The following is a 19,746-nucleotide window of genomic DNA, read 5'->3' as shown; positions in this document are numbered from 1 at the left end:
TCGCAACAGAATGAGCATTTGTTTAAGAAATGAATGACAGAATTTCTCCAGCCCTTTCTTGCCTTTATCTCGTCAAGTTAGCCTAGACCTACATTTCACCATCTCAACATTCCTTTAGCAGCTCCACCTATAATCCTTTTCATACATGTCACCATAAGAAATAACACACACACACACACACACACACACACACACACACACACACACACCTTTTTTGCTTATCCTTTTTCTGCATTTACTCTCCTGCCATTTAAAATACAGAAAAACATGTGGAAAGGAAATAAACATCCATCACTATGCCAGCTAGTCCTATAAAGTTCATCCTATCCTTCATATAAATGCACATAAAGTGAATCTTGAAGCCATCCCACCTTGAACATACATGCTGAATATACATGTCCTTGCACAATACTAATATGGTCCAACCTCAGTTGAGGCAACATTGCTCCCTCCCTTCAATACTTATCTCTGTGCTCTGGAGTTAGTTCCTCTCCCCTTTCTCGGAGACATTGTTTTCTCCTTTCGAATCTTTCTAATGAAACATGGACGGACATCTACTCATATAAAAAGTCTCCTTAGATGGATAGCAAATGGGTAAAAAGTATTGAACCCTTGGTTATTGGGTGTCCTCAGCCACCGATGTCATAAACAAATTGAGCCAAATTAATAAGGCTAGGTTTAATAAACAGAGCAAAGCAACTCCCAGGTGACTCCTGGGAAGGCGTGAGGGAAATCACACCTCAGGTCTTAAATATCCTGTAGGCAGGTCTAGAGCAGCCCTGGGGGAGACGCTGACCCTTGGCAAGCTTTTTGAGGGCAGGGTCTGGAGAGGGCAGCTCCAGGGAGCTGGAGATTCTCAACATTTGTACGAAGATTTCTTTTGTAGTGACAAAAACTGTTCTTAAAGTAGACGGTGATGCTTATATGTTATGAATATACTAAACTGTATTATATACTGCCAACAAATAAACTGTATCATATATAAATTATATCTCAATAAAGCTGTTAAAAATTCTCCCTCAGACCTGAGGAGAAAGTTTTTTTTAATTAAATGTATATATTTATAATGCTCAGTAGCAAAAAGATATATATTCTTATTCCAGGAATGTCATGCAGCTACCAGTCTTAGGAAATCACAAGCCATGTTTACTTAATGAGTGTAAAAATCTAACACATAGGTGTAACATGTGTGTAATATAAAAATAACCATAGGAAATAAGGGAAAAGCTATACAGTTAAGGAATTTTTGATAATTACCTGGATTATGAAAAATGAAGTAAATGAATTCTAATCTTTTAAAATTGTCTTTAGAAAATAACAGTTATGAAAAAAATAAGCATTAAAATTTTATTTGGTATGGTGGTTCCTCAAAAAATTAAACATGAAACTACCATATAGCCAAGAATATACCCTAAAGAAATAAAAGCAGTGATGTGGGTAGATACTTGTACATCAAAGCTCCTAGTTCTCACAATAGCCAAATGTTAAGAACAGCTAAAACACCTACGGATGAGTCATGGATAAACAAAATATGGTGTGCATATACAATGAGATATTATTCAGCCCTAAGAGGGAAGGAAATTCTTATTCAAGATACAAGATGGATGAAACCTAAAGATACTATGCTAAATAAAATAAGCCAGACACAAAGGGGCACATATTATGGTTCTTACTCATATGAGGTATCCATAATGGTCATCAGGGTCCAAGAAGAGGATGGTTATTGTTTGTTTAATGCAAACATAGTTTCAGTTTGGGATATAAAATTTTTCTGTACATGGACAGTGGGAATAGTTTACACAATATTATTATTTTTTTATTTTTTCTGCACTGGAGATTGAGCCCAGGGCCTTGCACATGGTAGTCACATGCTCTGCCTCTGAGCTACACTCCCAGTTCTATGTGAACATTCTTCACACCACTAAAGTGCACACTTAAAAATGGCAACAATGGTAAGTTTTACATACAATTATTTTACCACAATAAAACCCTTCATTTGAAGTTATAATGTGTTTATTTCGTTACAGTTAAACTATGTAATTTAGTTCAAAACTGTATTCCAATTATCTTTCCAATGTCTGAATGGCATAGGCCCAGATTAAAATATCCAACCTAACATGTCAATTGTCTCATTCTCTAATCTTAAATCCTGAAATCGGTCAGAATATTGTGGAATATTCCTTTACACCGTATGAATATATGTCGCTGTGACTGGTTTAATAAAGAAGCAGACTGGCTAATAGCTGAATAGGATAAAGTTAGGTGGGAGAGTCAAACTGAGATTGATGGGAAGAGGAAGGGCGGAGTCAAAAGAGTCATGAGCAGACACAGAGAGAAAAAAAGATGGACATGCCATACTGAGAAAAGTTACCAAGTCACATGGCAAAGAATAGATAAGAAATATGGGTTAATTTAAATGTAAGAGTTGGCTAGTAACAAGCCTGAGCTATTGGCCAAGCATTTACAAGTAATATTAAGTCTCCATGTCAGTTATTTGGGAACTGAAGGCCAAGAAAGAAAAGTCCCCCTACATAACATGGTTACTACCAAAGACACAGAGGGCATTCCTAGATGTCGCTGTCAACATGGCACAGCTAGTCATATCTTCCTATGTAAACATTCAGTTCCCCAGACACACTAGCAATATAAGAGGACATGTGAGCTAGGCCATGATATTGTAATGAGAGAAGTATTTCCATTATTATGAGAAGTTATACTAATACTCTTCTAGAATTGCAAGTGTAAATAAAAAATATAGCAAATATATATAAAATATAGTACTCTTCTTTGGAAATTATTGGCATGTGTGTGGGGGGAGGGTGTCAATTCAAAATGAAAACAGAGAGCCAATCACACTGAGTAAGATAAAGAGGAAATAGCCAGTTGGCTAGCTATGACAGACACAGGTTAAGAGCCATTTTTGTGACATATATTAAAGCATAAGGTTTAATGACATGATAGGCAGAGATAGTGACATCATCTCAGACACAAAGAGATGATTTTAAAAATGAGCACCTCACTTCACATGTTTAGAGTAATTCCATGAATTTCAAAATTCAAACTATAGAGGTTATACACAGCAATGTAAAAAACATGGTATGTTAAGTAAAACAGAAGGATCTAAAAGCCAATTCTGGAGTATAAATTCAGATATAAGCTGATTATATAGGGAATTTATTATAAGAGAATATGAAAAAGGAAAAATAGGCTGAATGTTACAGAATCACTGGCACATATTAGAGTCAAGTAGCACATGGCAAATACTGTTTATGTGTGTGTGTGTGTGTGTGTGTGTGTGTGTGTGTGTGTGTGTGTGTAAGCGTGCATGCATGTGTGCGTGCACATGTGTGAGCACATGCATGGTATGTGGAGGTCAGAGGAAAACTTGTGAGAGTTGGTTTTCTGTTTTCCACTATCTGGGTTCCAGGCTCAGAGTCAAGCAGCCCTGCCCTGTGAGCATACCGGCCTGTCTGACATTTGCTATTCTAGTCTAAGAATTAAATCATGCATTGTTCAATAGTATTACTTGCATGCTGCTTTGACTTCAGTGTCATATAGAGTCCTATGATGATCTGAATCATAAAGTCAACGGTTACTCCAAATAAGGTGCGCTGGAGGAATATTCACGCACAGTTGGAGGTGTAGCTCAGAGGCAAAGCATGTGCCCTGAGCTCGATCTCCAGTGCCAAGTTCACTAAACTGAGAGATTGAAAACATTAAGCATTAACTAACCCAGTTCTCTGTCTCCACAGTTTTTAAAATGTGAAAAACAGAAACTCACAATATGTACAATTTAGGGCAAAAGAAACCTAATATGCATTGCTTTTGTTTACATACTAACATTTATCTAGCATATAAGTCAAGTGATAATATGCTAATTTATTTCAGTATGTATTTATGGATGTTCATCATAGCTAGGTAATAAAATTACAGAGGAATGCACCAAGTCCTAGGGAAAACAGGACACCTTACACGTTGGAAGTAATGTACCCTTCAAAATAGACATCTACCCTATGTCATGTTTTAAGTATCCATTTGTTTTAAAATCATATCAATGTTTAAGGTTGTATCTGAGCAATTATATGATTTTTCACAGAAGGCTAATACATTTGGGGGTATATAACTAGATTAGAAACAGTGAAAAAAATTTATTCAGAAATTTGGGTGAACACTGTATTTGCCAAGATCCTGTTTTAGTGTTTTTTCAGAAAATACTTGATAAGGATAAAGCAAGCCTCATTACTGTTTAATGCTGAATAACTAAAATGACAGCAAAGTTCCATACTTTAATCCCACTATTAACTTCTACATGGATGTGTATGCACTCATGAACTATATTGAAACATGTTTTATTGCATTTTGACTTATGCTCACAATTGTAAAGTGAATAACTGACTGTTTTCCCAATATTTCAAACTATGTGAGTAGCTTCTAAATTCCTAAAAATTAAAAATCTGATCAAGGATCCCTTAACAAGTTCAAACTATAAAAGCTCTCATTTTATACTAAGTCATACTAATTGGGAAAAAAAAGCTCCAGACTCAAGTTCCCGCTAGGTGATTAACCGACAGCTTGTCCTCAGTCTACCTACTTTGCTTCAGTTTCTCCATCAGCTACTTGGAAGATAGGGAAATGAGATCAATATTACGAAGCTGGTAGACTCATGATAATGAGTTTCCTTCTGAGTAGGACTTACCTCTCTCAGCACAGGGTCTGTTATTGAGTTCAGGCTGACTGCTCCTTCATAGGTTAGGTAATAGAACACGTTGAGGGCTCGCACTGCCTCTGGCCCTTGTTGTTTATAGCCAAAAATAAGATCAATCCATTGGTGAAGCTGGCAGGAAACAAATTCACTCTCTAAGGCCTGAAAAACAATATAGACCATATCACTATGCTGAACCTTATTTTAAAAACATAGAGATTTAGAACAACAGTAAAGCATAACACTAAACTTACTTCAACAGTAACAACAACAACAACAACAACAAAAAACCCCAAAACTAAAAACAAAACAAAACAAAACAAATCTCAGGTATGGCAGCATGTATCTGTAATCCTACTTGAAAAGCTGAGGCGGGGTGATCATAAGTTTTAGGCCAGTCTGAGTACCACAATGAGACCTAGTCTTAAAAATAAACAAAACCAAAGCAATGCAAGGGGGATGGCTCAGTCAGTTGAGCGATTACCTGAGCACAATCCCTAGTACCTATATTAAATGTCACGTGTAGTGACACACATCTGTGATAGAGCTAGGGGCAGAGACAGGAGCATTCCAGGAGCATGCTCGCTGAATCTGCAAGCTCCAGATTCGGTGAGGGATCCTGTGGGAAGGTCAGGGGAAGGGAAAAGAAGGGGGAAGAGAAGGACAGACAGAGAGCAAAGGAACACTGTGGCTCAGATGTAGTTCAATGCAGACTGTGTACTTTGTCCTTGTGAGACCTGGTATTCAATCCCAGTACTGTAAAAAAAAAACAACAACAACAAAAACCCTGACACCCTGTTTTCTACTGAATCTGTTCTGCTCTGTATATATGAGAAACTTCCTGGCCCTCATCATGCTGAGCTGTAGTAATCACTTCGGCATTCTCCCACTACATTGTAACCACTGTAAGGACTGGGGCTGGGCTTATCTTGGTCATACGTAAATCAGGCTTGACAGGCACTCAATTCATGCTTCAAAGAAAGGAGGTCATAGATAGAGTAAAGGGCAACTTTGGGAAAGCAAGTGCAAAAACATTAAACATTTTCTATTCACTTGGGATATTCACATTTTTCTCAAATTAAAACATGTTGTCTCCTGCAACTGCAACCAAATCATTTAGTTATTTTGATTGTGTTTATAATAACAAATTAGATTTTGTGGGGACTTATAACAGCTGAATTTTTATTCTATGTATCAGTACCAAACCAAACACTTTATGCTATTAACTGTGCTCAATAAATAATGAATGAACATGATCAAATATTCACTTGAAATGCTGGGCACAAAATTCCCTTGCTATTCATCATTATATTCCCATTTACTAGTACTGTGTGCCAAATACAGTTGGTACCACTAAATGGGTGCTGAATTGAGTAAAGTTAGGAATACCAAGGCCAGAGACTTTTTAGGAAGCTATTCCTCTTTATACTGTGTAATACGATTCAAAATTATTCCAGCATCAAAATTCAATACTAAGTGGTTTAGATTTTCTAACAAATAATGCTATTCAAAGTTAATAGAGCTGTCAAAGTTAACTCTAAAGCATAACTAAAAATATTTCAAATTATATCTGGTAACAAATCTCAATGAAATTAGTTTTAGCACTGAAACTGTATGATTGTGATGTATTTTTCTGGCAGTGTACTATTAATATCATAATAAGATATCTGTAAGTTCTAAGGTGCAGTTGGCTACATCTTTTTTCTCTTTGGTGTTAGAGACTGAACTCAGGATCCTGTGCATGCTCCATCACTGACCTCTAATCCTTAGCCTCAATGGACTAACTAGAAAAGCAAACATCATGAAGTATAAACCATATCGGCACAAATGATAGACACATTAGTTCACATGTGTAAAAATGTCTTATTGAAACTAGTACTGTGAATAAGAAAGATGTTTATAGCTAAATACAATTTTTTCTTTAAAAACATTCAACCTGGGCTTGCAATACTACCAAATATAAAACATTATTCTCTAAATAAATCTCTATGCACTAACTAGGTAATTCTCACATTCTAATGTATACATGAAATGAAACAGGCCTAAAAATATCTAGCTAGCTTCCCCTGTGAGAGCTACTGTCTTAGACACCTATTATCAAATTCACCATATCTGCCACTTTCATAGAGATGGTAAGGAAGCATAAAACTAATTCACATTATACTTAACATAATATGAGGGTTTTGATAATCAAATAAATCCCTATTTTAATCACATAAATTTAAAATGAGTCTAAACATTTAAATGACCAGTACAGTTGCATTCACTTTGGCCCTGGGAGGGATAAGAGGGCACATGTTTAAAGTGACACATACAAACAGCAATTGTCTTAATTTGTGTGTGGTGCACTCCACACAAAAGCCCTAAATATGTTCAAATTAGAGCAAGCTGCTTGATTGTCACTGCAGCCTCGTGTCACATTAATGCATGACAAACATTAAACCATACACTTAAATGGCAATTTATATCATTTAAATGTTTACTGCCAGACTAGCCCATCACTCATTTAAATGTGACTTTCTGACAGCTAATTTCAGTTAATTTTCTCCAATTCACTTAATTAGAACTTTCAATCAGGGAAGGACTTCCATGTATCTTCAGGAGTGCATCCTTTCTGGTTGCTCAAATCTGGGAGGTAATAAGCTGATGAAAAGCCCTGCTGTAGGATTAACGTGGAGGACCAGCGAGTCTACGAGTGAGCGTCACCACACAAAGCAGGCTCACAGCATGTGTTCTGAGAAAGAACATACTTATTTATGTAAATAATACTCTTGCCAGTAGTTTAAATAAAAAACGTTTAGTTCATATATACCCACTATTGAAACAATAAAAAACCTGCATCCAAGCTAATTAAAAATTAATGATTTCAAAATTGTTTAATAAGATAAAACAGCCAGGAGTCTCCTGAGTGTCCATGGCATTGTGATTTGAGACTATAAAATTCTAGAAGGCTCAGAAATGGAGACGTACAAATGAATTTTCTCAATATTAAAGCTCTACAACTAGGGCAATTTTGTTTTATGTGTCATCAAACAAAGAGCTGCGAGTTTCCTAATGGTTGATTACTTCTTTATGCACATTTGAAATGGTGAAGTTGGTTTGATTTAAATGCTTTAAGCTTTATATCTTGATACTGCTTCAGAATTTTAAACAAACAACACTGAAGAAACAACTCTGTATGCTCCTCTGATGCTGCAGACACAAGGCAGAGCCATCACATGGCAAGGTTCAGCCCCCTTCCTACCGCCACAGGTCAGTCCTGAAGGACTTCACGGAATTATTGGCAGACTTTATTCAGGGAAGTGATAAACACATTAATAAATAAACACATATAAAAAACCTTAAACATTATATTAGTTTTTTTTTTTTTAAGCACCACAGCAAAGCTTTGAAATGGGATCTGAAAGAACTGAGACAGATCTGAGAGGATTTCTAAGAAGTTTTGGAATCCTTCCAGTACAAAGTCAGCTCAGACTTTAACTTCCTTTTGACAGCATTGAATGACAATTGCCTGACCCAGAGTGTGCACTGATAAACAAGTGTACAGAACACATACTTGAAGGATGAAGGAGGATAAGCAGGAGGCCATTAAGGGAAAAGAGAATAACTTAAGGAGGAATACTTTGGGTTTATATCTTATAATTTGCTTGAAGATTCAAAAGCATAAAGGAGTAAATACTACTAAAAATTCTTCAAATTGTCTTTCATATACAGCTTTAAAAACTACCCTATATAAAATTCATGTGGACCCACATTTTCAGAGAGAGCGTGAGCACATTTGTGCAAACACACACACACACACACACACACACACACACACACACACACACACACATACACCACGCATACCATGTCAGTGGAATGCTAAGCATTCGAGGTTTTTCAAAGCCTCTAGGACAGTATTAATTAAGGCTGGAGCTAAATAAGGTTTGCAGCTAGGGGATAGTAACATTTTTTCTATGCTGCTCTCAACCTAACCAATCAATCGTAAGCACTGTCCTAGCAGGCTGCTTCATCATTTACATCCAATGAGTGCTCTGAATAAAATTTGTGAAAAAGAAAATCCACAAAAATGTCTAACATGATATAGTAATATTCAACTCATCCTGAGTTATAAAATAAAGCAGTGACTAGTGTCCAACTGTTAAGGATCACATAAGACTATGAAAAGACTACCACATGAAGCTCTCACAAATTGTTACTCCAATCCAGGGGGATTCATATTAGTCTTGACAAACTGGGGGCTGATATCTGTTTTCTTAATGAGATCTATTAGGCAGAGACAAAAACACTTGTGAGATGCTAAAAAGTACAGGACGTAGATGCCAAATATAAACACTTATTAGCAACTTTTACTTGCTTGGTTCTTTTACAAAATATCAATAAATTAAAATTTTAATATATCATAAAGATAATAAATTGTTCATAAATGATTGTGTCAGAAATAATTATAGTAAATATGAATATGTGTCCAATAATAAATCTTACAGAAAGAACATACTGTTTCTCTGAAATCAACTCATTAAGGAAATAAATTATTTATGATATAAAATGTTAAATAAAATTATTCTTATTTTGTAGAGTGAAGTCAAATAATTTGCTAACATATAGAAATAGTTCACTTTTTCCAAGATATTAAGCTATTTGAAAATAATTTTAATGATATTTATCATTAATTTTATTAATCAATGAAGGCTTTAGAAATACTATAGCAATTCCCTATAAAACTCAAGTTTTATTAACATGAAAATTAGGTAAAATAAAAGAAAATCAATTTTAATTAACAAAAGAAATCATAGATATTTGTTAATGACAAAGGAGCTGTGGTTGATAGTTACTTATGGTTTCCATGCTTGTAAATCTCTAATTGGTGTTAATATCAATATGATAGTCCTACTCAGTGCTATCATACAATAGTAATTTTTATGAACATCAAATAAAATGATCAAATATCATCTACAAATAGAAATGAATATACTAGTAAATTTTGTTCCCAGAACCAGGACGTCATCAACAACAGAAAGAATAAAGAGAAAGGCCTATGAAGCCTCGATTTGCATTTCTACACATCTATACCACTACTTCTATTCCCAGGTGTCTAGACAGCCTGATTCAGCTCCACGATACAAAATATTATATCTATAAATTTAAAATAAAAAGATAAAAACCACTAATTAATCCTAACTTGGTATACACTTAATTATAAGATGTATATGACCACATTTTAATGAAACAATAAAGTAATCTCTTAAATTTTAATTAAACTTATAGATAAGAATTTCAATGTAAGTGAGTCTATGTAGTGATATGTTTGAAAGAAGGTAATACATCAAATTATAAACTTGGATTTATAATTACTTTTTCTTTTGAAATAGATGTAAAAAGTCTTCGTCTACACACACACACACACATACACACACGCACGCACACACAAATGAATGAACTGGCCTGTTATGTTTGCATGTGCTGGATTTCAAACACTAGTGGTAATGTTTCCTTAACATTGATATACGACCTTTGTAATTTACATTGAAGAAAGCTGTTTTTTTCAGCCTAATTAGAACTGTTTCAAATTTTCCTGCTAAATATATGATATAAAGTCCTTTCAACTTTTTTATTCTAAAGTTTCTTTCCATGTCAACTTTGTTCCAATCAAAATATGCTTTGAATTAAATGATTTTGATTGAATATGTGGATCACATTTCATGTCTAAGATTTAAAGTCCAAAAAGGAAAAGTTTAGCCTGTGCAAACAAAGCAAAGGCAGCCACTTTGCAGAAGGCTGTTCCCTTTAAGAAGACTGACAAATTGTTTGTGTGCACCAGCAGGTCCAGTTCCTGCAATAGTTGCCAGATTTCCTGTCGCTCTAATAAGATAGATATGTTAACCCATCAAGTGCTGGCTGCAAATCTATGGAAAATCTGGCTAACTTCAGTAAATTTAGGAATTTAATTCTTTGAAACAAATCTAAAGAAAAGAAAAGAAAAATTTGCAGCTACAGTATATTAATGTCTTCAAACAATAAAAGTCATAGAAAAAAATCAACTATTTTTCATACTGGACAGATATAAATTCAGAATACAAGTATGTTTTCCAAATGTGATGTGCTAAAAATGACAAACACCTGTCAATCTCTTTTTAATGCATTAATTTCACCTTTTTAACAATTATTTTTATAGGTGAAACAGTTAAAACTATATTATTAGTCAACTACAATCCACTAATATTAGCTTAATATCTCCAAAATTGATTACAAGCATATCAAACTGCTTCAGAATCTGGATGTTTACCTTACTATAAATGTACAAAAAATGTTAAGCAAGTTTAATACTACTTACACAGAAAAGTCTAACTTTGGGAGCTTAAAAATACATGTGACAATGGGAACTTAAGACTAATACATCATGAGGACCAAAGGGGGAGAAGGAGGACCAAAGATTAAAAGGAAAAAGCTGTAGGATACAAAGAATAAAATTTATACTTGACATTTAAAAAAATGAAATTTAGTTACTGCGCTGAAGTTCTGCAGGCAGAGTAGATAGAGAAATCACTGGGAGAGCTGTGCACTTACACTGCCCTTGAACTGCTGGGCGGGGGAGAGATTTGAGTTCATTTCTACATTTTTATCATTACTAAAGCAAAGTGTGAGTTAGTATCATGTCTTGATATAACCATCAAGCACCCATGCATCTTTTGGCAGGAGAACCATTCTGCTACAATTGTTATTGTGTAGTTTTAAATGGACTAGTCAACCAGCTGTTATATATTTTACACACTGAAGGCCATGTTTCCTTTGAAATTCATAGTTTTAATCTCAACTGAAGTCTGTATTGCTGTGTGCCAAGATCAAAAGGATTAGGCAAACTTGTACAATTACCTCCTTTTCAGAGAGATGATTTTTTTTTTCTGAATGTTTAAAATACTTCTGTATGCTGACATTTTATCCAACTATTTTCTTGAGAACTACAGAACATTAAAACATTTAATTAACATTTCAACCTTAGGTCATTCCTTACTCTTACATCTAGAAATTTAGAACAGACAGATGTTAAAGTAGTTGTAGTGTGACACACATAGTAATACAGAGATTTTTTCTTTCTTATATCTAGTTAGGTAAGAATGGATGAGGGGCAACTGTACCAGCCTATCCATTCTATTATTTATATTCTGTGTGCTGTTGCTTAGAAAATAACTCAGAGAACTTACAACAATTCATATGTGGCCAGAGAAATTTAACAGGAGATAATAGGTCTTACAAAAATAAGGACAAGATAGAGATGCCCTTAAAAACATGTTGTGACATTTCAGAATTGTCTCAGATGAACCCTGTAGTTGGTGCTAAGCTTTCTAGCAGGCAACATAGAGAAACTTGAACAATTACAAGAGTCAAAAATGACCATAATTTAAAAACAAACCAGATGGCCTGAAAATACATTATTTCTATTTCTGAGATAAGAAATTCCTCCCTTGGCAATTATGATGGAATCCAGGTATGTGACTCACAGAGGAACTTACTTAATCCTCAAGTAGATTTAAAGTATAGACAAATGGAGAGGCTGCATACTCTGCAGGAGATCCTAAATAAACTTTATTTTTCTTAGGGAGGCTTTGAATGGTAGATTCTAGATAACATTTCATGACAAGTACCTGGAACGTAGCCATTTTGTCAGTTAGTCGCAGAATCACATATCTAAAAAACAGGTAAACTGAGTTATGGGACTTTTATCATTTCTGAAAGATTTAAGGGGCAGAAGGAGAAAGATATGAGCCTGTATGGAAGGCAGGACCACTTTCACTTGGATGGGGCAGTAGCCTACATTTAGATGATAGGTTTAAGATTTCCACCGACTGTAATATTGGCTAAACTTTTCCACACAGATATACAAAAGCTTCCAAATGCTAAGCACAATGTGCTATTCCTTGTATACACTGAAATACGTGAAGTGTGCACAGGAGGCTGGTAAGAAGGCTCAGTGGGTAAAATGTTAGTTAGGTACAGAAAAATGAGTATCTTTCTTCTTTAACCACAATCAAAGACTATTCATGTAAGAACTGCTGGAAGTCTTCTCTTATACTAAGTTACAAAAGGAAGGAAAATATAATTAAAAAAAAAATCTCCCTACATTTGCTTATCTGCACAGATCTGATATTAGCAGTCTTGCCTTTGAAGATGGTTTGACCAGAATTCCTATTTCTTGCCAGATGCAGTTTAATCCCATAGGGATGCCAGACAAAAACAAGGAGCTGTCTGCATGGCACTAATGAGTCCCTCCACTGGCTGTCATAAACTTATAGTGGCAAATCAAAATGCCTGGCAAAATAGAACAGTTTTCAATCATTTCTCCAAGAAAAGCCAATAAAGAATAAAACTAACTCACTCCCCCCCCTCTCTCTCTCTCTCTTATTTTTAATGCATTAAGTTTAGCCAGATCTTCTGTAGGATTGAAAGACTTTCATTCTGCAACTCTTGATTAATAGCAGTGTCTCTCTTATCCATTCATTCAGCAAATGCATACTGTGTGCTGCTAGTGGGTCCTGTTCTGTGCTGGGCTCTGAGCTGAGGTGTCCTCTGGAAGGAAAGGGGGAGATGAGTGAGCTCTGAGTGAGTGACATTCCACATGAGAGGTACTGAGAGCCATCTTCAAGACAGCAGCATAGGGGACCAAGAGATGGCTCAGTGAGTAAGAGTGTTTACTCTTCTTACAGAGCACCTGGGCTCAGCACACCTGTAACTCTAATTCCAAGGGATCTGATGCCATCTCTTGACCTCTACAGACTCGTGCACACATCAGGTGCACATATATACATTCAGACTCGCACACCTACACATTAAAAAAACCCAGTAATACAGGAGGTGAGGCTAAAGAGGTGGCAATGTGACTGACTAATAAGATGGATACCCTGGGTTCAGTCCCCAGGACATGGAAAAAAGGAGGTGGGAAGGGAGGGAGACAAATAGGGAAGCAGGCAGGTGGTAGGATTGAAGAAGAAAGAACAGGGTTCCGAGAGATATAAAATGGAAGTTATTATTTACAACTGAATGTCAGTGAGAAGGGGACAGGGTCTTGAGAAGGGAGACAGGGTCTTGAGAAGGGAGACAGGGTCTTGAGACACCTGGCTTTCAGGTTTGCACTCCAACTGTACTGTAGCAAAAGCAATCTCTATGGTAGACTAGTTGAATTTTGAATTTAATATTAACATTTTAGACTTGTTTCAGTGCTAAGGACCTGGAAAACACTAGCACTTTACTATCAAGCTACATTCACAGCCCTGTATTGTTTTTTACAGACTTGAAATCTTAAGACTTTATTTTGGATATAAGGTTGAAAATTAAAGCAGAAGTTTATATACTATTTCCATACTCAATAGAAGGATTCCAAGCCTGCCCCCTCAATTATTATTATCATCATCATCATTATTATCATCATTGACACAGTGAGAGTCTCATTGTGAAGTCCAGGCTGGTTTCAAATTCACAATTTTCTTGTGCCTCCAAGATCCATGACACACCATACCAGTTTCTAAGCCAGTAAGAATTCTGGGTAACAAAATGGCCACCAAAACTTTATACCAGTGTTGTTTAATAGAAATGTATGGGAACCAATACTTGTTTTTCTAGTAGAATTTTGCTTAATCAAAACCAATATAAAAGTATCATTTTATATTAAATCTTAGAATCAGTGATGTGTTTTATACTCATTATGTATATAATATACATTAATCTAAATGACCCACATTTCAAGTAATCCATAGCGACAAGGTAAACCTTATAAAGCATCAAGTACCTAAAAGACTAAATGATTTTCACTGTGGTTTGGAGGTCACTGCAGTTCTCAGCATCGTAAAGAACAGCTAGACCTTTAGACATGACAGCAGTTATCTAGCATCTTCAGGAGGGAAGTAGACATAATGTTCTGCAGCGTATGTTCTTTCACACTTCACAGATCTCAGGAGAAATGTAGCAACATGTGAAAAATGGCACTCTGTTCATCCTCTTTAAATAAAGACAGAAAAAGCAAAATCTACCAAGCCCAGGTCCTTCTGCCAACTTATCATCTTTATAGGTCCCTGGTTAGGACTTGTCCATATTGGCTGCTCAGATCTACAGTTAGGCACCCACAGACTACAAACTCAGCACTGGACACAGTCCTTGTGGAGAATCAGCCATGTAAATCTGTGTGCTTTCACTAACCTCAGGAAAAAGCACCTCATATTTAATAGAAGATTAACTAACCTCTCTCCACTCCTAGATAGTTTTTAGAATCTATAATAACATGATTCTTTAAAGTACAATAAATTGTGGATCCAATTCTCTCTGAATTATCAATAGAATGCTACTTAATAACCATTCTTAATTATAGTATACAGCCATGAATACAAAGGCATGTGATCAACAATATAAATTAAATAGATAGATATCTGACTCCTCTTCGACTTAGCTAAATTCTTGCTTTCTGTTCTCAGTACAACAAAGACAACGCTGTACAGGTCTAGGGGCTCATCTCCCTCAGCTCCTTTCTGTTACTTACTCTCGTAACTTTTCTGTCCTCTCTTTGGAGTCTACATCTATTCAATTCCCCTGGCCTTTTAGCCATGGAGTCTCTCTTCCACCATGCTTTCAGTGTCCCTTCTCTTCATGGTTCAGTCTCAGCCTTCTGCTCCTATCTAACCAGATAAGAAAGGACAGGATCCAGCCACCTCCAGCGCAGATCATTCTAGAGTTTCAAATCCAAATTGTGAACTGCTTTTTTTTTTTGTATATTCAAATACTTCAACGTAACACACGAACAGGAATGGGTCATGTTCTCTTTGACATTTTCATCCTCCCCTGCTTGTCATTTCATAGTAGCTCCTTCATTCACTCAGTCAAGCAGGACAAGCGGCAGCCACTCACTCCTTCCTCTCACCTCAGAGCTGTATCCAACCAAACACAAGCCTCCTTCAATCTTCAGAACTCCTCCCTCCCTCCTTTCCTTTGTGACTATCTTTGCATCCATGCTTCACTATTTCTTGGCTCAACGATTCTAAACACATCCAAATCATATCCTTTCTCTTTAGTTTGCCCCACTCAGTCTCTCCTGTATACTAATTACGTCTGAAATCTGACCCAGGCACCACTTTCCCTAAAGTTTTCACTGGCTCTCCTACCCCTAAAGCAGTGGATTTCCAACTTTAACTAGAACCAGGTAAGGATCATGTTAAAACCCAGATCCCTAGACTTCAGAGTGTCTGTTATAGTACACCAGGACAGAGGCCAAGAATTTGCCTTTTGTGACAGGTTCCCAGATTATTTAAATGCTGCTGGTCCAGGAACCACCTTTGGGTACCACTTCTTTAAAGAAGTAAGAAGTTCACACTCTTGATATGATTGACAGCCTTTTCACGTGCACCTCCACTTAGTTCTCACTACTGCATTCTACCATCAGAATTAACTTTAGCTCATATGCTACAAGACTTCACCCATTCTGCTTCTTGTATCTTTAACTGCCCATTGCCATGCTCTTGTTCCATTCCTAGAAAATCCCTACACATTCTTTGTGTGTGTGTGTGTGTGTGTGTGTGTGTGTGTGTGTGTGTGTGTATGTGTAGGGTGTGCTAAGGACTGAGCATGCTAAGCATACATGCTATCATTGAGCTTCACCTAGCCCTTCATACTCATCCCTTTTGAGGCAGGGTCTCACTCTGTAGCTCTGGATGTCCTGGAACTCACTATGTAGACCATGCTGGCCTCCAACTCACAGAGATCTGCCTGCCTCTGCCTCCCAAGTTCTGAAATTAAAGGTGTGTGCCACCATGCCTGGCTATACTCATCTTTAAAGACTAAGATCAAATGTAGGTTTGTTCTTAATAGTCTTTCCTAACCTTACTAAGAAACAGAACAAGGCATTTACTCTTTGGGTCTTATAGACAGGCAGACAGACAGACAGACAGACACACACACACACACACACACACTTTCATGGTAGCCCTGCCTCTCATTTATGGCATACACTATAAACACTATACTTATTGTTACTCCCTCACTAAACAACAAATTCCCTTCAAAGCAGATACTATATACTATCATTCTCACTGTTCTATGACTTGCATATAATAAGTGTTTATAAAATACTGGGAATAAATGACTGTTTCACTTAACCTAGTTCCATGATTAATTACTGCTGTCTGTCTACTCTTTAAAATAGCAGCCCCAAAGTGCAGGTATCATTGTCTTGCAATTTTGTGATCACAGATCTAATTATCGAGAAGGTTCTTAATAATTGCCTATTGAGAACCCTCATCCAGTAACTGATGAGAGGAAGCAGAGGCAGATATCCACAGCCAAGCATTGGGCCAAGCTCTGGGAGTCCTATTGAAGAAAGGGAGGAAGGATTGTAGAAGCTATAGGGGTCAGGATCATGATGGGGAAACCCACAGAGACAGCTGACCTGAGCTCTTGGAAGTTCAGGGACTCTAGACTGACAGCTAGGGAGCCTGCATGGGACTAACTTAGTGGGTAACAGTTGTGTAGCTTGGTCTGTTTGTGGGGCCCCTAGCAGTGGGATCAGGATCTGTCCCAGGCACATGAGCTGGCTTTTTGGAACCTACTCCCTATGGTGGGATGCTTCACTCAGCCTTGATGCAGCAGGGAGGAACTTGGTCTTGCCTCAACTTGATATGCCATGCTTTGTTGACTCCCATGTGAGGCCTTACCCTTTTTGAGGCATAGATGGCAGGGGTGGAAAGGAGGTGAGGTGAGGGAACAGGGGGAGAGGAGGGATGGTATGTAAAATAAGTTAAAAAATTAATAGTTAAGAAAATAATTGCCTATTGAATTTAAGCATTCTTCTGACTTAGTACAATTCAATAACTATATGAAGGGACTATGGTCTTAAAACATTGTACAAGCTGTAGGAAAAGGAGGACAGAACTTTATTCAGTTGGTATGTTGGAAGCCTGGCCGAGTTTTAGTACATGAATTTCTGTCCTTACTGGTCACTGCAACCAAGATATCTGCAGTTTGTTAACCATACAATTAGACTGAGGTAGGATCGTTACATGGAGAAAAGGGAGAGTGAAATCAATTCTAAAGTATCATCATGAAAGGTTTTATTTTCTCTCCAAGAATGTCCAGAAGAGGGATGCAAATAACATCAAGACACTTGACAAAGGTTCTAGAAATATGTATATATTATGGAAGGAAAATTCATGTGGAGCATGAATTCCAGGGGGACAGGGGTGGATGCACTGACCAACCAAAGGACAGCAGGAGAGCAACAACAGAGTGAGGGCTTAGGATGTGCCCAACTTCATGTGAAATGTTGTAGATGGATCACTTTATTTAGTCATTGCGATAATCCTAAGAGATAAGCACTACATTTTAAAGCTGTTTTACAAATGAAGCTAGGAATGCTTCAGTAAAACGCCTGATGTCACACAGCTAGTAACTGTCAGGGCTGAAACCCGAGCCCCCATCTGGCTGACTCCTAAAGCAATGCATTAACCACTCCACATTCTTGGGAATCATTTTCATTTTGATGCAGAATGGTAAATGCCAAAGCCCATTATGAAAAATTTGAAACTACAAAATGATTTCATACTAAGAAGTATTTGTAATTGTTTTTATATATGGTTTAAAAACACTAAGCAATCAATATTGCTGAATATATAGTAAGGCAAATGTACTACATCTACATGGAGGCTTTATTTACAGGTTCTGCTGTTCTTTCAAACAGGCTTTTGTACTGACACATGACTTCTTTAAACTAATACTTTCATCTTGTATTACAGTTTACATTTCTGTCTTCTTGCTAGAATGTGGATTCTAGAAGGCATGATTGTATGTATCTGCATCTTTGGGACTGAGCACATTGTAGACATTTGATAAATATTTATTGAATGGAGTAAGAATTTATACTCTGCCTTTTCATTATCTTTATTGTATATTAATCAGAAGTCTTCAGGTCAAGACAGACAGAACCCAGGATGTCTGTTGGCTGCTAAGCCTAAAAGGCTCTTGGTAAACCAGCGATCCAGTAAACAAAAGAGCTACTGGGCAGAAGAGAATCCATCCTGCTTGTCTGTGAGTATCTATGGACACTAGGAACTTACAGAACTGTGATTCATGTATTGAAAGTTTTACACTTTGTCCTGACACAAACTATTACAAGTCAAACTGTTGTGTGCAAAGAAGAGGAAAAAAATGTCTCTTCCAATTTAGGTAAACATTCATTTACCCACCCAGACATATGTAGTTGTTAATTTTTGGACAATGTTTTAAATATTTTCATATAACTGTGCCAAGGCAACTGTTCAATACAGTTATGCTTTTCTTTCATTTTAAAAATAATGTAACACATTTTGTTTTCTGATTCTAGTATCTCTTACATGTGATCTGACAATTGCTTTTAAATTGAACTATTACACCTGACAGTTGTTTTTAAATGAAAAATGAGCAACTCTGTTTTGAGTCTTACAGCTTTCCCCACAACTCCAGGTCACCTGGCAAAACAGAGTGCTTAAAATCAGAGCTGGAATCACTACTGGGTTAGGAGAACTGGATCAAGAACTCAAATGTATTTACTTCGTAAACTACCACTTTTCTCTTTTGTTGTTCAAAACTATAACTCTTCTTAGTGGGGTCTCCACCGAGCAGTGTGACCACACTCAAAGAATACTGCTGTAATGTCAGGATCCAGCGAGGATCTGAGTAGCACCAACAGCATTTACATTTTTCCTAAACATGTAGGTGAAAAGACAGGCAGCATGCTAAGAGTTAATTGAAACATTCCTGTTTGAGAAGGACTGCAGAGTGGGGGTAGGGGGATGGTGGGAGGGGGAGCAAGGCCAGGAGATGCAGAGTTAATCAGGGAGCAAATCCAAAGCCAGGCATGGATAGGCCTCACTAATGAGCCTCAAGTACCCTGCAGTGGTTTTCAAACTTAACTGGCTTCAAAAGATGCCACCCCATGACAGAATGCAGCTAGCCATAAGAGAAGGGTGATTAGAATAAATGACTGGAGTAATTAACTCTGATGTGAAACCACCTGATTGGAAAAGAGAAGC

At 36.8% G+C, this 19,746-nt stretch overlaps 1 protein-coding gene across 3 annotated transcripts in view; it reads right to left on the bottom strand.

The window, feature by feature from the left end:
• Window positions 1-19,746, bottom strand: part of Lrba (LPS responsive beige-like anchor protein) — a 561,905-nt gene that overhangs the window by 71,673 nt on the left and 470,486 nt on the right. For all 3 annotated transcript variants that reach the window (XM_059265566.1, XM_059265567.1, XM_059265565.1), the window contains exon 47: window positions 4,697-4,864. In XM_059265566.1, coding sequence (XP_059121549.1) covers window positions 4,697-4,864 — 168 coding nt within the window. The remainder of the gene's footprint in view (window positions 1-4,696; window positions 4,865-19,746) is intronic.

This window comes from Peromyscus eremicus, chromosome 6, assembly GCF_949786415.1.
Source record: "Peromyscus eremicus chromosome 6, PerEre_H2_v1, whole genome shotgun sequence".
Taxonomy (NCBI): Eukaryota; Metazoa; Chordata; class Mammalia; order Rodentia; family Cricetidae; genus Peromyscus; species Peromyscus eremicus.
Note: the sequence above shows the minus strand (reverse complement) of the source record. Positions and strands in the feature narration are given on the sequence as shown.